We start from the raw sequence: 19,254 nt of genomic DNA, 5'->3' as shown, positions 1-19,254 counted from the left end.
ACTGTCTATGGTGGAAATAACATCTGATCCAATAACATCTGAGATGTTTGAAAAGAACATCTTACCAGGGTAGGAGAGATATAAAAGTAAAATTTGTAACAGGCAGCTGGCATCCATGGCAAAACCATTAGAACTTTACAGTTTATATATATGGGCCATTATATATATATATATATATATATATATATATATATATATATATATATATATATATATATATATATATATATATATATATATATGTATATTCTATAAGGTATATATATATATATATATATATATATATATATATATATATATATATATATATATATATATGTATATATATATATATACAGACACATGCAAACTGTACATCCTATAAGGTTCAGAAATCTTAACGGTGTAAGCAGACGTGCCATGGAATGGAGTTGTTGCTTGCCAATTTCCTGTGGATATTCCATGGCATTGTTTATGGAAAGATTCTGATTTTATAACGTAAATAAAATTAGGTATTTCTTGGTCCTGATTGCAGGTGCTCGGTTTATTCTGTATGACAACAGTACTGAGATCGTATGATGATTGACTGTCCCTCTGAGCAAAATGTTGAACGAACTGTGCATCTGCCCACCTCAGACCATTCCTGGGCTGTACTACTATGAGAAATGATTTTAGGCGCCGTGTGCGTGCGTGTGCACTATTTGAATCTTGTCAGTTTTCGAATATAAAATGAATCGATAAACAACAATTTTTCTGTCATAGTGAATGTTTTTTCCCTCAAAATGATCAAAATGAAAAAATATTTATCGTTGCTGTTCGACCTGCCATTCGTAGAGTGGATCCCTCACCATATCAAATAATCGACTCTCCCGTTTAAGTATGACCTGTGACCTTTCAACTTAGCGCGAACTTTGATGTCATAACCATAAACTTGTATGGAACACGATGCGAACGCCAGATAGATTCCACGCCGTAATCAGTTACTAGGTGCAACTCCAGACGACAATGTGATAGGAGACATGTGTTACAATGTCGTCCCGACTGTAGCAGAGACTATCTAGCTGCATGAAAAGACAGAAAAGCCACAGTCGTGAAAGTACAACTATCGAATGAAGCGTTGAATTTTGAGAGCAACCGGTAAACCCTATCACTAACATGAACTTTGTCAATCAAGTTTGAAATTCTAGACGAAGTAAAACACTGAAGCCAAGCAAAGATGCCGGACGACACGAAATCCCCCATGTTTTTCATCAAATCCTTCGTCTCAGGAGGTAAGTTGACCTTTTCGGAAATATTACGGTCACTTCCAGTCCCTGTGTAGATCTACACAATGTATGCTTGCTAAGATATTTTTGGTTGCTCAGTACAGTAGTGGCAACGGTGCAGATTTCATTCTTCATGCTCTTTGAGGCTTTCAAAGGAGAGGAGGCTAGTCACAGTGAGCCAACCATATGAATTCAGCTATTACGACTTACAACTGGTTTTGATACGAGTATAAGCACAGCCCCTTGATCGGTACATACGTTGTAGCACCTGTACATCGTCATGGCCCTCGCCAGTTCAGTTGAATGAGTTGTGCAACAGGTATGAAACGATATACGAAGACCTCATTTGATACCAATTATTGATGCCCTTAAACAGGGTAAACCATAAACAGTACAAAAGGGATCCTTTTGCAGTTTGTACAATAGCTGTTTTAAAATATTTCTTGTTTTTCTTTGCAAAACATACAGCACATACTGGTATGATAAACTGTGTATTTGAAAACAGTATAAATGGTATATGGCAAATGATGTTTAGTTACAAACTTATTTGCCCAAATTTTTCATTTCCTGAAAATTACTCCTCATTGAAAGCTTGAGTTGTGTTCGAATAAAAAAATATCACTTACTGTATGAAAGGAAAAAATATTTAAATGAGATCAAATTGAGAGAAAATTCCCCAAAATGGTGTACTTAAAATTTCAATTTTCAAGAATTTTTCTGTGAAATGAAATGTGTATAAAATCTACATGAGAATTTAATCTTCTGTAAAATTCTGAAAGATTCAGCAATCAAGATTATCATAAAGTTTAATCAAGGTCAAATATTTCTAAAAATTTTATTGGTGCATTTGGTTTTCAGACTTCACATACTTGAATGACATGAATAATGTAAATGAGTCGAGTCTATCATATTTTTATTTGCCGTGATATAATGCATGCCTTTTATGAATATGAATGAATCTGTGATCACACTTTATGTAGGACTAATCATATCTTCATTTCAATACACTCACATGCCATTGTTTACGGAATCAATCAGTGTCTACTCAACAATGGGGTAAAGGTTGCCCAAAGACATAATATCATGTAACAATAGGAGTAGCAAAGGCTTAGGCTATTACGTAACTACGTATTTAAACTTACATGTTTTTCCTTCAGTATAAGTGACAATTAATATCCGCAGTTGTGAATGAGTTGATCAAAATATGTTTTTGGAGAATTTTGTTGGATGATGAAAGCTGACTGCAGGCTTGCATCATGGAGTGATTGAATGTCATAGGTCAAACTTTCCAGGGTGAAAAATTATAAAAATTGAATGTAAAGTTATCAGATACTCAATTGTGAAAAGTAAGTGTTTATAATAAAGAAGACTGTTTGAAGTCATGATATTTTAATGTGATAAATCAATTTTTTCTAGGTATTTCTGGAATGACGTCAAAGACTGCAATTGCACCTTTGGAGAGGTTGAAGATTCTGCTGCAAGCTCATAATAAGCATTATAAACAGTTTGGTAAGCAAAAAAAAAAAAGTTTCGTAAATGTAAACAGTTCTGTGAATGATTTTGAACAGTGTGTAAGCATTGTGACAATTTGGTAAGCACTGTAAATAGTTTAGTAAGCAGTGTAAGCAGTTTGGTAGGCACTGTAGCAATTTGATGAGCAAAATTTGTAAATAGTTTGGTATTAAACTGTAAGCACTGTAAAAATTTTATCGAGATTTCATGCAGAGAAGGGACAGATAATGACATGTCTATGGTTTTGGTCTACTTTTAAGGCAAAATATGTCTTGAAACCCAGTAAAGAAATAGAAAGTGTTCTCTAATGGCAATAAGCAATATTGGTCTGCCTTGAATTTGATTAATGATAAATATAGTTAGTGTTTTTGTTAAGGCCGGTACCCCGGTAAATGTTACCAGGGTTCCCCAGTCATTTTACCGGGGTTCCCCTTGGTATATCAATGCAATCAGATTAGGGGACATCAGGGGTTCCCAAATCATTTACCGATATTCCCAAACCTTAGCAAAAACACTGATAGTATTGGAGTTTATAGCAAGTTGTATACTCTTTAGTTTTCACAAATTTCATCGATGTTCGTGAGTTGCAAGTGTAAAGGTCACGTGAACGACTTATTTCTGTGCTGTACAAGAGTTCGTAAACTTTTGTGTAACTGTAGTGTTTACGAGATATTGGTTTGTAATTATAAGGACAGACAGTCCTGCATCTACACGCACCATAGAGATTGCACAAAACTTCCTCTGATTAAACTTAGATGCTACACTTTTGTACAAAAATTGATTTATTTTATACTGTTTGCAGCAGACTGGTACTTTTGGTAGGCAAATCTTGATGGACCCACAATAAGAGGAAAAATAGTCTATCGTCTACAACAATATAATACATAAGTGGATTTTGAAATGTTTTTCAAAAATCTACAGACTTTGTATATGATAAAAAACAGCCTGTTAATCATCACCAGTCATCTGAATTTTACTATAATGACCATCACATAACTGTCTACCTCTCTCTCTGCCTTTCGCCAACAGGTGTATTTTCAGGTTTATTGGCAGTTTACAAAAGAGAAGGATTTTTAGGATTCTACAAGGGAAATGGTGCAATGATGGTCAGGATATTTCCCTATGATTCAATTAAATTCATGTCATATGAACAATATAAAAAGGTAGGTAACGTTGCTGTGTGTGTGAGATTTCAGTCATATTCTGTGTTTGCCCAATTAAGTGTACAGTGTTATTGAATGATTGGCATATGTTGGAGAGGCTCTGTAAATTTTGTTGTTCTTCAAAAACTATGAGCTGAGCATTTACCCATCTTTTGATCTGAAAATGGAAAATGAAATGTAAGATGTGAAAAAGCCTTCATGCATCCAAAATAATAATTTTTGGTATTTTTCACAGCTTACTGCTCATTATCTGGGACCCAAGAGCCATGCAGGAAAACTGATGAACGGTGCCCTCGCAGGTGAGCAAGACAATGCACTGGGTCGGAATGACACCATTGGCATCTCCCAGGGACATAGAAGGTTTAAATCGATATTATAGAATCAGAGAAAGAGGGGAACCATATCAGTGATTTTCACAATCTAGTCCTACATGTATATGTAGTGTCTATATAGTCTAGGTACCAGTAGTATTTTAACAAGCACTGTGACAAAAGTCTAATGCTATGATAGATCTGACCATATCATAGCTAGCAAAAATTGTATGAGATTCACAAACTGATGTTGAATGAAATAAATTCAAATCTGAAATGTACCATCATTTACGTACAGAAGCATGTACAGCCAACCATTTTCAATCAGCAAAAAGCTTTCTTAGAGAATTCAGAATTGAAATTTACCATTATGTACATCCACAAGCTAATTGGTAGCCAAAGAGCTGCCTTTGAGAACTTAAAATCAACCCAACTAGTCAGTCTAGTCTACTGTCAGATGAAATTAGAGAAGTTCTGCAAATGATGAAGATAGTAGACTATCATACAAGCACAGCACTCAGGGAAAGTGTTCTGATAGTTTTCTTATGCCAATGTCAATTCACTACACTGTGACCTGTATTTGAATCACATACATGTTGACCAGTTTTCACTTTGCCTTATCTCAATGAAATATTCATACTTTGTCAAAACAGAAAATTTCAAGATTTTGATAATAAATTTACTTGAAAGTTGAGAGAAACATTGAGAATCGTTTGATATTTTTATTGTAGGTGTGACGGCAGTATCCTGTACGTATCCACTTGATATGATCAGAGCCAGACTTGCTTTCCAAGTCACTGGTGAACACATTTACACTGGAATAATTGACGCTATAAAAACCATTGTCAGAAAGGTATGTATAAGTCTTTTTTGTTCACAGTCTTCAATGCCTATCTATATACCTCATTCAAGCCTATTGCAATCCCACGCGTTTGTGCATGCAGTGTTAAAAGTTATACTGCCTGCTGTATCAAAAGAATAAACTTTTTGTATGACTATCCTTTGTTTGAACAGGAAGAGAGGATGTAACTGGTGGGATGTAGTTTTGTTGTTTGTCACCATATATCTGAGTTGTGGTTTCACGTCTGTGACAGCTGTGAGCATGTCACACATTGATAAATTGTTAGCATTGGTAAAAAAGATTGTAAAAATATACTTGTGATGAGTAGCAATGTAGTGGTAAAACTATTTGAACTTGATGGCTAAACAAAATAGAGGAATGTTGCATGTGAATGCTAAAAATGTTTTTCTGCCAATGAGATAAATGCATGTTGTTATAATATTTGTCCTAAAAGACAGAACATTGCGTAGACTTGGTATCTATGATCGACCTTGATAGTAAATTATGAATGCCTTTTGATAATTTTTTTTCTGCCATTTTTCCGTTTCTTCAAGGAAAATGTAGGTGTATGCAAATATACCTATTAGAACAGTCTGATTCATTGTAAAATATTCTTTTTTATATTTTCTAGTTTTGACCCCTAACCCCTTGGCAATACTCTGTCTTTATCAATGATCATGAAAGTTGTGAAGGTGGTCGTTTTCTGCCAATTGAAAGTATAAAACAAGTCAAATCTTGCGGTTATAAATTGTCTAGAGATATCAAAATGAAAATCTCATTGCAGCACACAATCACTTTTCCTCACACCTCTGAGCTATTTTCTACCTAGGCTCTAAGTGCACAGTTCAAATTTTAATGTTTTTCTGTTGTTTTCCAACACACACATTTATAGTAAACTGCCATCCAAGGGAAAACGTTTGTTCGCTTACATCAAATTTAATGTTTGTTGTTGATTCCATACACAATACCTCAAATTCCATGTCTTTCATGTTATAGCATGTGTAAAAGAAACATGAAAACTTTTCATTTTTCAGGAAGGTGGAATAAAAGCTCTCTATAGAGGCTACACCCCCACTATCCTTGGAATGATTCCATATGGTGGTGAGTAAACAGCTCTGTAGTGTCTTTCTTCTTGTACACCTTTGTTCTAGTATGTAAGAGGATTATGGGGGTGTCATAGCCTTTTTTTTCCATTGAAATTGTAATCTAGTAAGTGAATTTTCTGATGAGACAATCTGGTGCCTACACAGGCCTTTAAGTGTACCTTGAAGGAAGCTTTCAAGGAGTAATGCAAAATAAAAAGTGAAAACTCTAACAGAAATGATACTAAATCTTTGACTTCTGGCAGTGTTTGTTCAACCACAACAATTACATGATCATTGTTATCTGGAATATGATGATGATAGAGTTATTTCATGGTATTCAGCTGCATAAAATGAGATTTAGATTGATAATATAAAAATAGCAATGTTTGATAAAAGGTATTTTACAAAACAAGCCTGTGCGTTTTAGCCTTATTTCTCCATGGTTACTTCTGGCAACATTTTGACAGTGTTGTATTTCTATCACACAGCTCTTTCGTTTTACACATTTGAAAACATGAAGTACATCTGCCTGACCTATGCACCAAACATCCTTGGTAAAAGATCTGCGGCTACGGATGAAATTGTGTTGAGAGTTCCTGCTAGTCTCTTGTGTGGCGCCCTCGGGGGAGCAATAGCACAGACAATCTCGTAAGTTTGATTTTTGACTTGAAATGATGAGAGTATCTCACCAGGGTTTATAGAACAGATGTTCAATATTGGTTTATACATGGCAAACCATTGACACCAACTAAGTTATCATTTTGAGAATGTACTGAATACTACTCACAATGTTGAGACATAGCAACTATTCAGTCTCTCCTAGATTCCTGTGTGAAGAGTGAGAACTTTTGTGCACTTTCATACAAAAATATAATCAGTACTTTCTTCAGCATTTTCAAGAGTCGCAAGTTAGTACCATGTGTCACCCGACAGTGCATCTTTGATTCCTAAAGAGGAAAATCTCTGTCATGGAGATTGAAAAAGCCAATGAGTGTGTGTCTGATTCTCGTGTTGTCCATGAAACAACCTCTCAATGCTGCAGTTGGTGAAGGAATACTGATACAATCACTTTCACTGACACAAGATCAGACAGTAAAATGTGCTATTCTGTAGAAGAAAACACTCATAGCCTTTTAAGACTCTGTAGATGTATAGTAAATTTGATGTATTTTCATTTTTTCAGATTTCCCCTAGACGTTTCTCGGAGACGCATGCAACTCGCCATGGTCCTTCCAGACTCCAAGGATTTCAGGTAATGCTTTCTTGTTAAAGGGTCTTACAAAATGCCTCAAATGGGACATTTAAAAATTGAATTCAGCCAGAGATTCTGTCAACATCATGTTCTCATGAACTAGCTGAGGAATTTATACATCAGATGTTTGAATTATCATCTGAGGTCATTTGTGAGAGATGTTACATTGGCACTGGCCAATCAATAGTGAAGCTCTGTTCAGGTTGTATATGCCTCGAAAGTGAAAGACTTAAATTTTTGCTCAATCTTTCTTCAAGGTATAAACTTAAAACCATTGTTTTTACCAAATCAATGATAAAAATCAGGGTTCACTGTGCAAAGTTTGGTACTAGCAAAACAAATTACCTAAAATTTACCGATATTTGAAATTCAGGATTGGTGTCATCCCTGTGTTATCTCTATGAGGAAAAATAAATTTTTGATTTTCATAAAAATTAAGATCATGAAAATTTTTCTTACTCAAAGGCTTTAAAAAATGAGCCCAACAACCGGTAGATCAGAAAAAAATTGTAAAATTGAGAGGGTCTGAAAATCTGTCCCCGGGGCGCATTCTACCTTAAGTGAAGGTTTGACTGGTTGATTGGATCATGCAAATGATTATGCAAATGAAAAACATAAGTGAAAGAGGAATCTTAGGTCAAATACACATGACACTTAACTTATGGTATTGAACTTCATCCTATTTTAATGGGATAGTAAATTCAGAGACACAGTAATAGTTTCTTGTTTTATCAATCTTTCATTGATGAAAATGTCAGATTCTGATTATTTTTTGCGCTTTTTTTTTCATTTCAGCAATGTTTTTAGAACACTGAGGACAGTTTACAGGCAGAATGGAATCGTCAAAGGACTGTACAGGGGATTAAGTATCAATTACCTGAGAGTTGTGCCGCAAGTAGCGGTGTCTTTTGCCACTTATGAACTCATGAAGCAAATCTTCCATTTGAAGACTGGAATCCAGAAAAACTGAATGTGCAGGCCAAGGATCCACCCCTTCTAGACTGGAAATCGGGAAGAACTGAATCTCTGGATAGAGGATCTATCTGTCTATGATGCTTGCAGAAAAGACAATCACAGCGTGATCAAAGAGCTGTGCAACCATGCCAACAACAATCTTATTCCTTCTTAGTTCCAGAGAGGCCAAGAGGGCGCCCTCTCGAACTGTTGGTCTCAATCATGTTACTTGGACATTTCTTTGTTTAGATATCTGATTTGAGAAAAAAACCGAAGGACAGTCCTGTTGTTTTATTTTGTCAGGAATCACTGCCTATAGCTGGAGTACTTTTACAATCTGGTGAATTCTCTTTGTACGGTAGTAGAACTTTTGTGTCTTCAGGACTTAGAACTTTATGAATTTCTTTCATTGCAACAGTATAGAATGCAAAACTGTAACCATAGATTTACATAATATGCAATGATACCTTCTTTAACTGAGAAAGTATTTTGGTTTTTTTTATTAGACAGTGTGATAAACAGTATATCTTTTCCAACGTTTTAGAAAATTTACTGTAACTCAATGTGTTTTTAGATTCTACTGAGTTTTGTAAATTGGTCTTTAGTCAGTGGGTAAAAAAGGCAGAATTTTTAGTACCAAGACCTTTCAGTCAGTGCAATTTACTTGTGGTAATTTTTTTGTATTGAAGATGTGACTACCAAAGAGGTAGTTTGCAAATTATGATCATTCCTGAAATTATTTTTTTGGATGATTACTCTTCAATGATTTTTAAACTGAAATTTTTTAAACATTTTATACTGTGTATTTATTGCTGTCGATGAATATTCTATTTGGGAAAAGTTTGCAAGTCTTCTGTTTTAATGTTTTACAGTTGTAGCTTTCTGGCAAGATGAAGTCAACTGTAGATTGGGATGAATTTATGAAAAGTTTTGTGTTCCTTTTCATTCCCAGCAATCACATTTCTACTCCACAATTCAATTTCAAGTTATGGCACTCAAATGAAACATAACATGTCTTCCATACCAACTTTGCTTTTCTGCAAAATGCAGACTTTGCAACAGACAGAAATTCTCACTTGTCAAATGATGATAAACTTATACAAATCAGCTTTTGTGACTTTCTGTCTTTCTAGGTTGAAGGGTTTGCCTTTGGAGAAACAACAAAAGTCCAGTAACAATAGTAGCAGGGTGGGCGTGTGTGCGTGTTGTGAGAGCGCCCTCAACGTCGTATAACAATAATTTTCTTTTATAATAGGGTGAAGGGGAGGGTGTATGAGAGCCTTTGACGTGGTATAGTAAAGAAGTGCCTCAATTTTTGTATGGCTGTATACATCCAAGTGTTTTTCTAGCATTGGAAATGCAGGGAGGTTTGATTTAAAAATAACAGTATCGTAGACCATATACTTATGTGGGTTTAGTGAATTTTCCAGGCAATCTGGTACCAGTCCTTTCTGGGATATTGTGAATGGATATAGTTAACAGGGAAATCAAGATGTTTTTGATGCATTTGAAATTTTTTTGGACAAATCAAATATATTGAACAATGGCATTGTAAGTTTCATGTATGCAGGCTTCCACCAGTTTAAAGTCCCAATCATTACAGGTAACATAAACAATTACATTGTTGTTAGCAGCAATGAGCACTGCCACAATTCTTTCTTATCACAGGCACTCATCGCAATACAATAAAAGGAAAATGGTAGTGTAATGCAGCTGTGCCCTTTGTTGCCATGACAATATCAAGATTAGTCCTGTTGTCATGGCAAGCTCAATATCGTCCTGTTGTCATGGTAGTTCCAACACTTGTCAAGGCATTCTAAACTTGATGAAACTCTTGGTTACATAAGAGCTGTCGGCATGTTACAGTGGACAACAAGGTGACAATGATCTGAAATTTGCATTTTGGCAGTTGAAGCATTGATTTTATTGTGGAATAATCATATCTGAAATGTGTATTTACATTGTGATTATCACTTGAATAAATAGGAATGGATGATAAAAAGACTGCAGCTGCATTTTTCTGAATTGATTGTGTAACATTTGTGAAGTTTTGTTTAAACAAGTTCTGCACCATTTGTCCTATTGTAGCACATGGCATTTACAGGTACCATCACAGACCACAAAGCACATTTCTGGATAGTGTTCTGATGTGAAACAACGAGGGGAGGAGGGTAACCTTTCAATATACCTAGTCATTCATATTCCATAATATGGCATACAGGTGGTACACTGTTAGTACACATTAGCAGAGCTATTTTGACAATATGTGGAACTTTGATTTATGTAGCCAACCAGTGAAAAAAATAAAAAAATGGTTGGTAGTAATGCAATTTGAACGAGTTTAGAAAGTATTTCCCAGTAAGGGATTGAAAAGTCAACAGCAATGTTTGGATGACATCCACAAAACTTTTGTCTCTCTTGTATTTTGAATAGATATACCTATAATTAAGTGTTTTATATTTCTCCACATGTCCTTCCAGAAATAGCTTACATGTAAATATTTCCAGCAGGAAATGTCTTGATATAGTGTACAGGTCTTCACTTTTGTTTACTGTGGAACAGAAATCAACAAGTGGGAATACAGTAGCTGTTATCACATTCGCTGTGATTTCAAGATTTTATTGCATATAAACATGGTGAAATTTACAGCCAAGTTCAAATAGTAAAATAGAAAAGAAAGGCTACAATGGTATGCAGAAATATGACCTTCAAAACTGCTCTTTCAGCAGTATGTTATTGCATATGGCTAGCATAATTACCTTTTACACTGGTTTAATGACAGTTGCTGACAAATTACATCGGCTGTGTACAGTGAAACTACTACTGGCCATAGAATGATTCTCATAAAGTGTCCAGTTTTAAATATTTGGTATTTTTTTACTTTAATTGTAGTCACACATGATGTACATGAATGGTGGAAGTACGTACTCTGAGCACGCTCACAGGCAGGGCATCTGACTGTGTTTTATACGAAAAGACTCTTTTTGAACTGACATCTTGTCCATGGATTTTTTAATCTTAAAGTTCGTGAAACAGGGCTAATACAATTTCCAAGTTCATGTTCCATGTGATGTGGATGATGCAAAATCATGTGGCTTGATGATGCTTTTATCCTTACTCTCCAGTACTTACAATAGTGGTCAAACAAATGATCAGTACATTTTGTGATTCAACGATAACTATGGAAATGAAATCTGATACAGGTGATACTTTGCCATATACTATATTGACAACTGAGGTACAAAAAAAATCTTTGAAGAAAAGATGGTATGTCCACTGTACAAAGTTTGATGATGAACTACATAACTTTTACTGACAACTTTTATACGACAAGCTAAACCTAGACCTAATATAGAGATGTACAGACATCTCTTTATTGCAACAGAAACTACTATTTACACCAATTCAGGCTGGTACTGCCTGAAACCATTGCTTAATTTCAGATCAAAGTTTTTCTTTACAGCAAAATCTCAAATTTTTCTCCATCTTAATGTTAGTATACTGTACTCGTTTCAGTATAACCCCCTGCTCGTCTATACGCCCCTCTATTACTTTCAGACCAAAGAAACTAGTAAAAGGTGGTAATGATGCATCATTGAAGTTCCCATGATGGTACCATAAGGAAAAAATGCATGCTTTTCAAGTACCTCATGATTCTATGACCATCCTTGGCATTTGTTACCTGATAGAACAGGCCTACTCTGACACCAGCCATTTTTCATTTCTGTTCACATCCATGGCATTGGTTGAACACAATTTCAGTGTGTAAAGCCATTATTTTTTTATCTGTGCGACACGTTTTGACCGGTGATAACTATGGATTTCACTGCTGTGTGTTGTTTTCACAAGATATTGACTGTTTGATTTCAGAAAGTTGAACAGCTTACACATGCAGCCAAAGCATGCTCACACTATGCATATGGGTAGGAGCTTCTCCATGAACTGTATGTTCATCGTTGATGATTGGCATGATACCTGACGTCTCCCAAGTTTTCTTCTTATTTCAAGGTATTAATTCAAGCACAAATTTCATCAACTTGTCCCGTCTATATCCACAGATTGCGTAAATCACTTTGATTTGGAAATGTATAGAATACAGTCTCAGTTAAGCTCAGAAATCGTTTCTGAGTTTGTGTTCTTTTGGCTGTGGTTATTTATCAGTATCAATGTGTTTGTGGAATGCCAGATAAATCCATGAGATTGTGATCTTGTCAGTGCATTATTTTGACTTTTACAATTTCCTTTGGCCGTGAATAGACTTTTGCAAGTGAGTGAAAGTTTGAGTGGTTTACAATAATCATACAAAAAAATGATAAAGTAAAACACATATAACAGAAAGCATTGGGTTGCTTGAGTATAAGTCCTTCTCTTAGTAGATCCACAGTTACCAAACTAGGGGTTATACTCATGATGAATACAGTATAACAATTCCTGTCTTCAAATTTTCAAAACTCTTGAAAAAATTTCATTGTCATTTTCATTCACATAGGGCATTAAAGCTCAAAGTCAAATTTCTATCAAAAGTAAATAACCAGCATGGCGGCTGAAACATCAGCTTGAAATATACAGATATCAACTCTGACAGATTCAAATTCAATGTTGCATTATGCAAGGTCCAAACAAAAACTGCATTCAGAGGAAAATGCAGAAAAATACCATTACTATTTATTCACCTACCAGTACATCAAAGAAAACAGATCATCTTGTGATAAAATGTGAAAATTAATTATAATTTGATTTTTTTTTACTTGTATAATTTCATTGTCTGATTTCATCTGTCCATTCATCTGATCTTTGAGCCCTGAGTTCCACCGGGAGGAATGGCTATACTCTTTCAAATGTATTTCTTTGTTCCAAGTTGCATTGTCAAGCAGATATAGGACACAGCCAGTACGTAAATCTTGAACTGCTAAAGCTCTGCTTGTTGTCTGCTCCAAATACTGACCAAAGTCATGGATTGTTCCAAATTTCTTCAGCTCTCGTAGTTGAATTTCTTGGTCTCTTTTGCACATTTCCACATTGCCTGGATCAGTTTGGTGACACCAGTATCTTTGGATTTCTCAAGGCCTCTCATTCCTCGGTTTTTCAACACCGAAACAAACTCCCTATGGCTAAGCTTGCCATCATCTACACAGAAGAAAGGGAGAGGACACATGAGTTTTACCCTTTCAGCACTTTGGTTTGGTCCAAACACGGTCACTCTATCACAGAGGGACCGTGCCCCAAACCTATTTATCAATGGTAAGAGTGGAACTGTCAACAAGGAACTAGGGTAAATTGGTTCGAGTACATGTATGATATGATATACTGTCAATTCCTAATTGGCGTAAGATGTTATATGATTTTACAACTGTACACTGTTTGTTCGCATGTTAACCACTAGTCCAAGAGTACCATAGCTGAATAAAATTCGTTGATGTTTCATATACAGACCTTGCCACAATTTTCAAAACACAGTTTTTTCTGAACTTGTTATGTTGAATCAGATTAACAGACCACAGCAAACAACACCCAGAATAAAGATACACCTATGTCTGGCAGATGCTGACTATGTAAATTGTGTTTGCATATAGGTATGTTTTGTGACACACATATAAACATATTACTCACTATTTTCATCAAATATTGTAAAGATGACATTGACAACATGGTCACTCAGCTCAACATTGGCTACAGTCTTGCTCACATGTTTTAGAGTTTCTGGAAGAAAAGGTAATATACATGTATACAATGAGTTTTTAAATCGTATTATCACACTAAAATGTCTACTCAGAAGAAAATGATTTGAGGATGTTTCCCATGAAGAAAACAATAATGATCATTTACCTGTAAGGTACTGTGACACTTATGCAGTGTACCCTCAACTTTTAAATTAGTGTTATTTTTGTAGATTTAGAAATGTTTCTTTGAATGTCTTTGGGCTATCCCTATTCCAATCCATTTTATATTCAGTTGTGAGTCAAACTACCTGGGTAAGAGGGCGCACTGTGATTTTTGTGGTTAAATAATGTAAGAAAGTTTATTTGGGCCTATCATTAAAAGGGCCAGTAGCTGTAACCTTGGATAAATTTTTTCACTATTTTTGTTTTGTACATCAATTCCAAGTTCTTATTCCACTCCCCATAGCAACAACTACTTAGCTTGTGAACACAGCATCTATATGTGTAAAGGGCACTGTTATTTTTAGTCTGGACCAGAATTCACTTGTCAGCAATAACAGGCAGCCTGCACATGCTGAGATGACAAGATGAATACTTTGTATCTACACATGCTTCAAGGGGTAGAACAAGAAATTGTAGGTGAAACTATAAAAAAAAAATGGTGAAAAAATCATCAAAAGTTACAGCTACTGGCTCTTTAACCCTTTAACCACCATGGTTTGTCCCAAATCCATTGTTTTCTATGGTAAAGTTGGACCTGTACACAGGGAACTGGGGGTGAAAGGGTTAATGTCACTCTTGGAGCAGAGTCAAAATGAGTACCTGCAAATTTCTTACCTCCATGATTTGTTCTGCAGAGCAGTTACATATATTCTCAACAGCCTTTTCCCCTTTCAAATAATGTTAATGGTAATATTTTTCAGTTTGATGTTAATGTTTTTAGCATTTAATATTTACAAGAACTACATGAAACAAGATAATGATTTTACCTGGATCAACAGGTGCTCCAGCTACCTGATAGAATGTCAGAGCTGTGTCTACATCGTGTATGCTTCTCAAGAACTGTTGAACATTGAGAAAGTCTTCTAACGTAATGCCCTGTAGTGTCAAGAATAAAATGCCATAGGCACTTTATCTGAATGTTGCAATAGAAAATGTATAATGTGTCTTGCTTAACTGGATTTAATAGGCAATTGTGAATAGTTTCCTCATGCCATATTCAAATATCTGTGATACGTGAACACGTCAGCAAGCTACATGTACAGTCTGCTATGAATAATAAGTACATTTGTGTTTGTTTCTGCCATTCACATTGCTTATTTCCATGACTTTCTTGCACTGATACACAATACCCAATCTGATTTCAATCAGACGTAGAGATGCTGACATCTCCACGTTTTTTATGTCCTTGTTAATGACCATCAGGTTACGGAAACAGCAAAGAACAAGCAACAGCGGAAATGTCGCCATCTCTACTTCTGATTGAAATCAGAGTGCACTGAACACTACAAGTACTACAGTGCTGATACCGGTAATGGTTCTACCGGTACTCCGGAATAAAAAGGACGCGATGCGTTCTACAGACTCAGTACGTCCAAATAATCATGTGATGCCGGTACAAACAAGCCCACATGTGTACTAACGCGTAAGGAAATACATGTACGTCTATGCGTGTTTGCGCACATGGCTTTGTTTGTACCGTGGTCAATTCGAATTCCGGGTTTGGCCTATTGTCACTGATCTAAGAAATAAGTGGACATAGGAGATCAGACTCTAAATATCAAATCAGAATTTTCCCTAGCAATTCTTTGTTGAAACTTCACCATGTTTTAATGCTTTAAAAGGCAGAGAACCACTTTTGCTGAACATTCAAGCTCACGCCTCATGTTGTAAATGAAACTAGAAACCAACTTGGTAGCATGTTCACATTGTTAATTCAAATATCCTGTAAAGGAAGCGCACCTTCCCATTTCTGTCATTTTAAAATTCAAGATAATAGCTCTACCGTAGCCTTACCTTGGGGTCTTCTGTAAAAACTTTCTTAACTCTTTTAATCATTCTTGATCTCTTTGTATCATGGAAACCAGCATACACAACTAGGGACTCGGCAAATTCAGCTTCTGTAATTTTGCCATCCTCTGGTTCATATCTTTCAAACTGATTGACATGTGAGAAATGCAGATAGTAATTTGATATCTTATGGAAAAAACATACACTGTACATCAAAATGCAAAAAATTTGATTGTTGCGAGATGTTATACATTATGAAACAGTCGAATTTTACACATATTTTTAATCTTGATTTTTATTTCAATGATGTTACTCATTGTGTCACATTTCTAAGTGAAAATTTTCTTCAAAAGCCTTGTGATTTGTTAAGTATTCTTCCTCAAGTAGTGATGGTTTAATGAATGTAAACGCTGCACTTGTTGTATACATTAAATTGGCAGTAAATGCAATGCTTGTTGTAAACGCCACTGTGACACTGGTTGTAAACACAACACTTTTTGATTACCAATACCACCCAGAATAGCTTGTATGTCTTTTTGTTTGCAAGAGGTGCTGAGTAAATTCCATAAGTTGTGTACCACTGCACTCCTGATTATAAACACAATACTTTTTTGTTCATGAATCAGTATCTATTTTGAACAGTGTTCACTGCATGTGTCGCCACGTATTGAGTCTGGAAACACAGCACTCTCGGGATTGATATTTTACCATCATGTGACCTACGGTTGACGTGTTTTAGCTAAATCCACTGATTTCTGACAGCATGCTTGATAAAAGCAAAGCCAGGTCACCATTTCCAAGGTGACAGCGACAAAAAGATGGAAACTGTTACCTACAGATTATTCACTTGCATTTATGACCAGGTCGAATTTGTCATCTGCTGAACACTTTTTGTTAACCCTCTGAGCGCAAAAGTCTTTGTCCCCTACATAAAATAAACCCTTGTCAATTTTTCTCAGATTTTTGCCAAAATTTTGAGAAAAAATTGTAGCCAATGAAATGTGATGATCATTTGGTCCAAAATTATCAAAAAATTACAGAAAAATTCATAAAATTTGGTAAAATTTTGCACTAAAATTTTGGCGGGAGAAAATTACAGCGCTCAAAGGGTTAAATTTAATTCAATTTTCATGTCAATTAAAATGTTATTTGCCTCAGCTAAATGTATACTCACCTCCAGTTTTAAAATTTCCTGTTGTAGTTTCCTCTGGAATCAATGAACTGCTGGAAGGTGAGTTTCTGATCCAACTTCTCACCAAAAAAGTACGTGGTGAGGGCGCTGTTGATGTTCTCATTCAGGGTACTGCCTGTGACTGCATGGTCACGATGTCGCTTTCCAGTACTTGTCTGGGAGCGGATGATGTTGGTAACCTGACAGTCAACAGGAAATAATGCAATCAGACATGGTAGAAGCTAAATCTTTTGTTTGGTTTATTTCAGACTGAACAGTCTAACTACAGATGGGCAAGAAATTAATCAAACAGCTCAGCTGTTTCACCATAACACATAACATATATATGAATTTATTTTGAGAATGACTTGATGTTACCATACATATTTCAATCATAACACATATGAGCAGACACTCTTGGTAATGTGTAATAAGGCCAAAATGTTTATTTAGGGTCTATACACTCAAGGTCACTCATAATTCAAGGACTTTAAAGGACTTTTGAAGCAATTTTCTAGAATCTTTTGAAATCCAAAATGCCATTTTCAAGGTATTATTTTAATATACAATATCATCATTTTTAAACTATCATTTTATACATCATTTTTGCATTATTATGACCAATCATTTTCTAATTTTGAAAAATCAATGGTTGCTTATCAATTTTGCAGTTTTCAAAACTCAAATTATCAAGGACTTTATAAGGATTTTCACAGGAGGCTTTTTAGAATTCAAGGACCTTGAAAGGGCATATGGTATGGACCTTGATATTATTAAAGTTTTGACAATTTCTGACAATACGGTGTCCAGCTTTTCAGATAAATATAACTCTTTACATATGTTGACTAAAAACAGATAGAGGACCAGACAACAGAAAAGTTCTCAGAAATAAATTTATACATGAACGAAAAAACTAAAGTATTATTGCAATAAAGCTTTCAAATCTTTTAAAGTATTTTTTTTCTGAATTTTGTCACATTTTAAAATGTTACGAGAATCTTTGTGAATACACTTTACAATACCTGTACATACAAGTTTTACTTTATGACAATACTTTTCGGAATATGACAGATTCTTCAAAGCACAAGATTCAGTTAATGCATTCATTGCAAAAGTTTCAGACAATGCATTCCGTAAAATGAAGTAATGTTTGACGGATTTGGCACCATAAAATGACTTGTATGAATATGTTTTTTCTTTGTTGTTTTTGAAAGTCAGCTACAACATGTGTGATTACAGGTGTGGATAAAATGACTCATATGTAATGTTTGAGGCTTGAACTGTCATGTCAATGTGACAGGGGACCTTGTGTATAACATACCTTTCCAAATTCATCAGACTGTATCTCTCCATTGCCATCCAAATCAAACATTCTAAATGCGATCTCAAAGTGTTTGGGTGGAGCTGTAAAAAAATTAATATAAACAACTGTAAAAAAACTGGTGGCTAGATTGTCACCTAAAAGCCAATTTGGTGGTCAGCAAATGATTTCATAGTATCCATGACATGAGATCCTGACTAACTAAGATGGTTTAACATATTCCTTTTTGTACTGAGTGTCATAAACTGATCTGTTGTTGAGTTCACATACATGTAAGGTGAAAAGTAATGCCAAGGTTACTAAGTCTTTGATTCCATTAGAGATATCTTTGCATAAGTTAAATTAGTTGTTTTGTCTGGGTAACTTGCAGGCACAATTAAAGCTAAAGGGCAGGAAACCACATTTATTTCATAAAGAAACACCTCAGGGATGGATATTCATACTCTCCAATTTTAAAGTACATTGTACTTTCAGATCTCCCTTTGTGGGGGATCATTGTGAAACTCATGCTTCGTTTTGTGAAAATTTAAAATTTCAGTTTTCTCCATAGAGTTAACACAGGGATAGTGGTCATTATGAATTTCAAGAGTCGGGAAATATTGGGTACACTTTGTCTCTAGTCCAAAATATTGTACGGTAACCCCTGATTTTAATTCTTTATTTTGAAAGGGAATGGTTTAAAGTTTCCTATGGAAAGTTTAAGTGAAAGTTTACCTCTTTCAATTTCGAG

At 35.2% G+C, this 19,254-nt stretch overlaps 2 protein-coding genes across 2 annotated transcripts in view; one reads left to right on the top strand and one right to left on the bottom strand.

The window, feature by feature from the left end:
• The first annotated feature begins 850 nt into the window (after window positions 1-850).
• LOC139122598 (solute carrier family 25 member 16-like) lies at window positions 851-10,366 on the top strand. The gene is made up of 9 exons (XM_070688149.1): window positions 851-1,250; window positions 2,661-2,753; window positions 3,786-3,919; window positions 4,155-4,218; window positions 4,962-5,083; window positions 6,106-6,172; window positions 6,645-6,804; window positions 7,340-7,408; window positions 8,204-10,366. Exons 1-9 carry the CDS (start codon window positions 1,196-1,198, stop codon window positions 8,376-8,378), a joined length of 939 nt encoding a protein of 312 aa, XP_070544250.1. The 5' UTR covers window positions 851-1,195; the 3' UTR covers window positions 8,379-10,366.
• A 580-nt stretch (window positions 10,367-10,946) lies between these two features.
• LOC139122596 (calcium uptake protein 1, mitochondrial-like) overlaps window positions 10,947-19,254 on the bottom strand; it is a 33,461-nt gene continuing 25,153 nt past the window's right edge. The window contains 7 exon segments of the mRNA XM_070688147.1: window positions 10,947-13,489; window positions 13,973-14,062; window positions 15,012-15,120; window positions 16,039-16,179; window positions 17,207-17,247; window positions 17,250-17,403; window positions 18,525-18,607. Of these exon segments, the coding sequence (XP_070544248.1) occupies window positions 13,335-13,489; window positions 13,973-14,062; window positions 15,012-15,120; window positions 16,039-16,179; window positions 17,207-17,247; window positions 17,250-17,403; window positions 18,525-18,607 (773 nt within the window). The 3' untranslated portion in view covers window positions 10,947-13,334.

Source organism: Ptychodera flava, chromosome 22, assembly GCF_041260155.1.
Source record: "Ptychodera flava strain L36383 chromosome 22, AS_Pfla_20210202, whole genome shotgun sequence".
Lineage (NCBI taxonomy): Eukaryota > Metazoa > Hemichordata > Enteropneusta > Ptychoderidae > Ptychodera > Ptychodera flava.
This window is presented reverse-complemented; position numbering and strand designations above follow the sequence as displayed.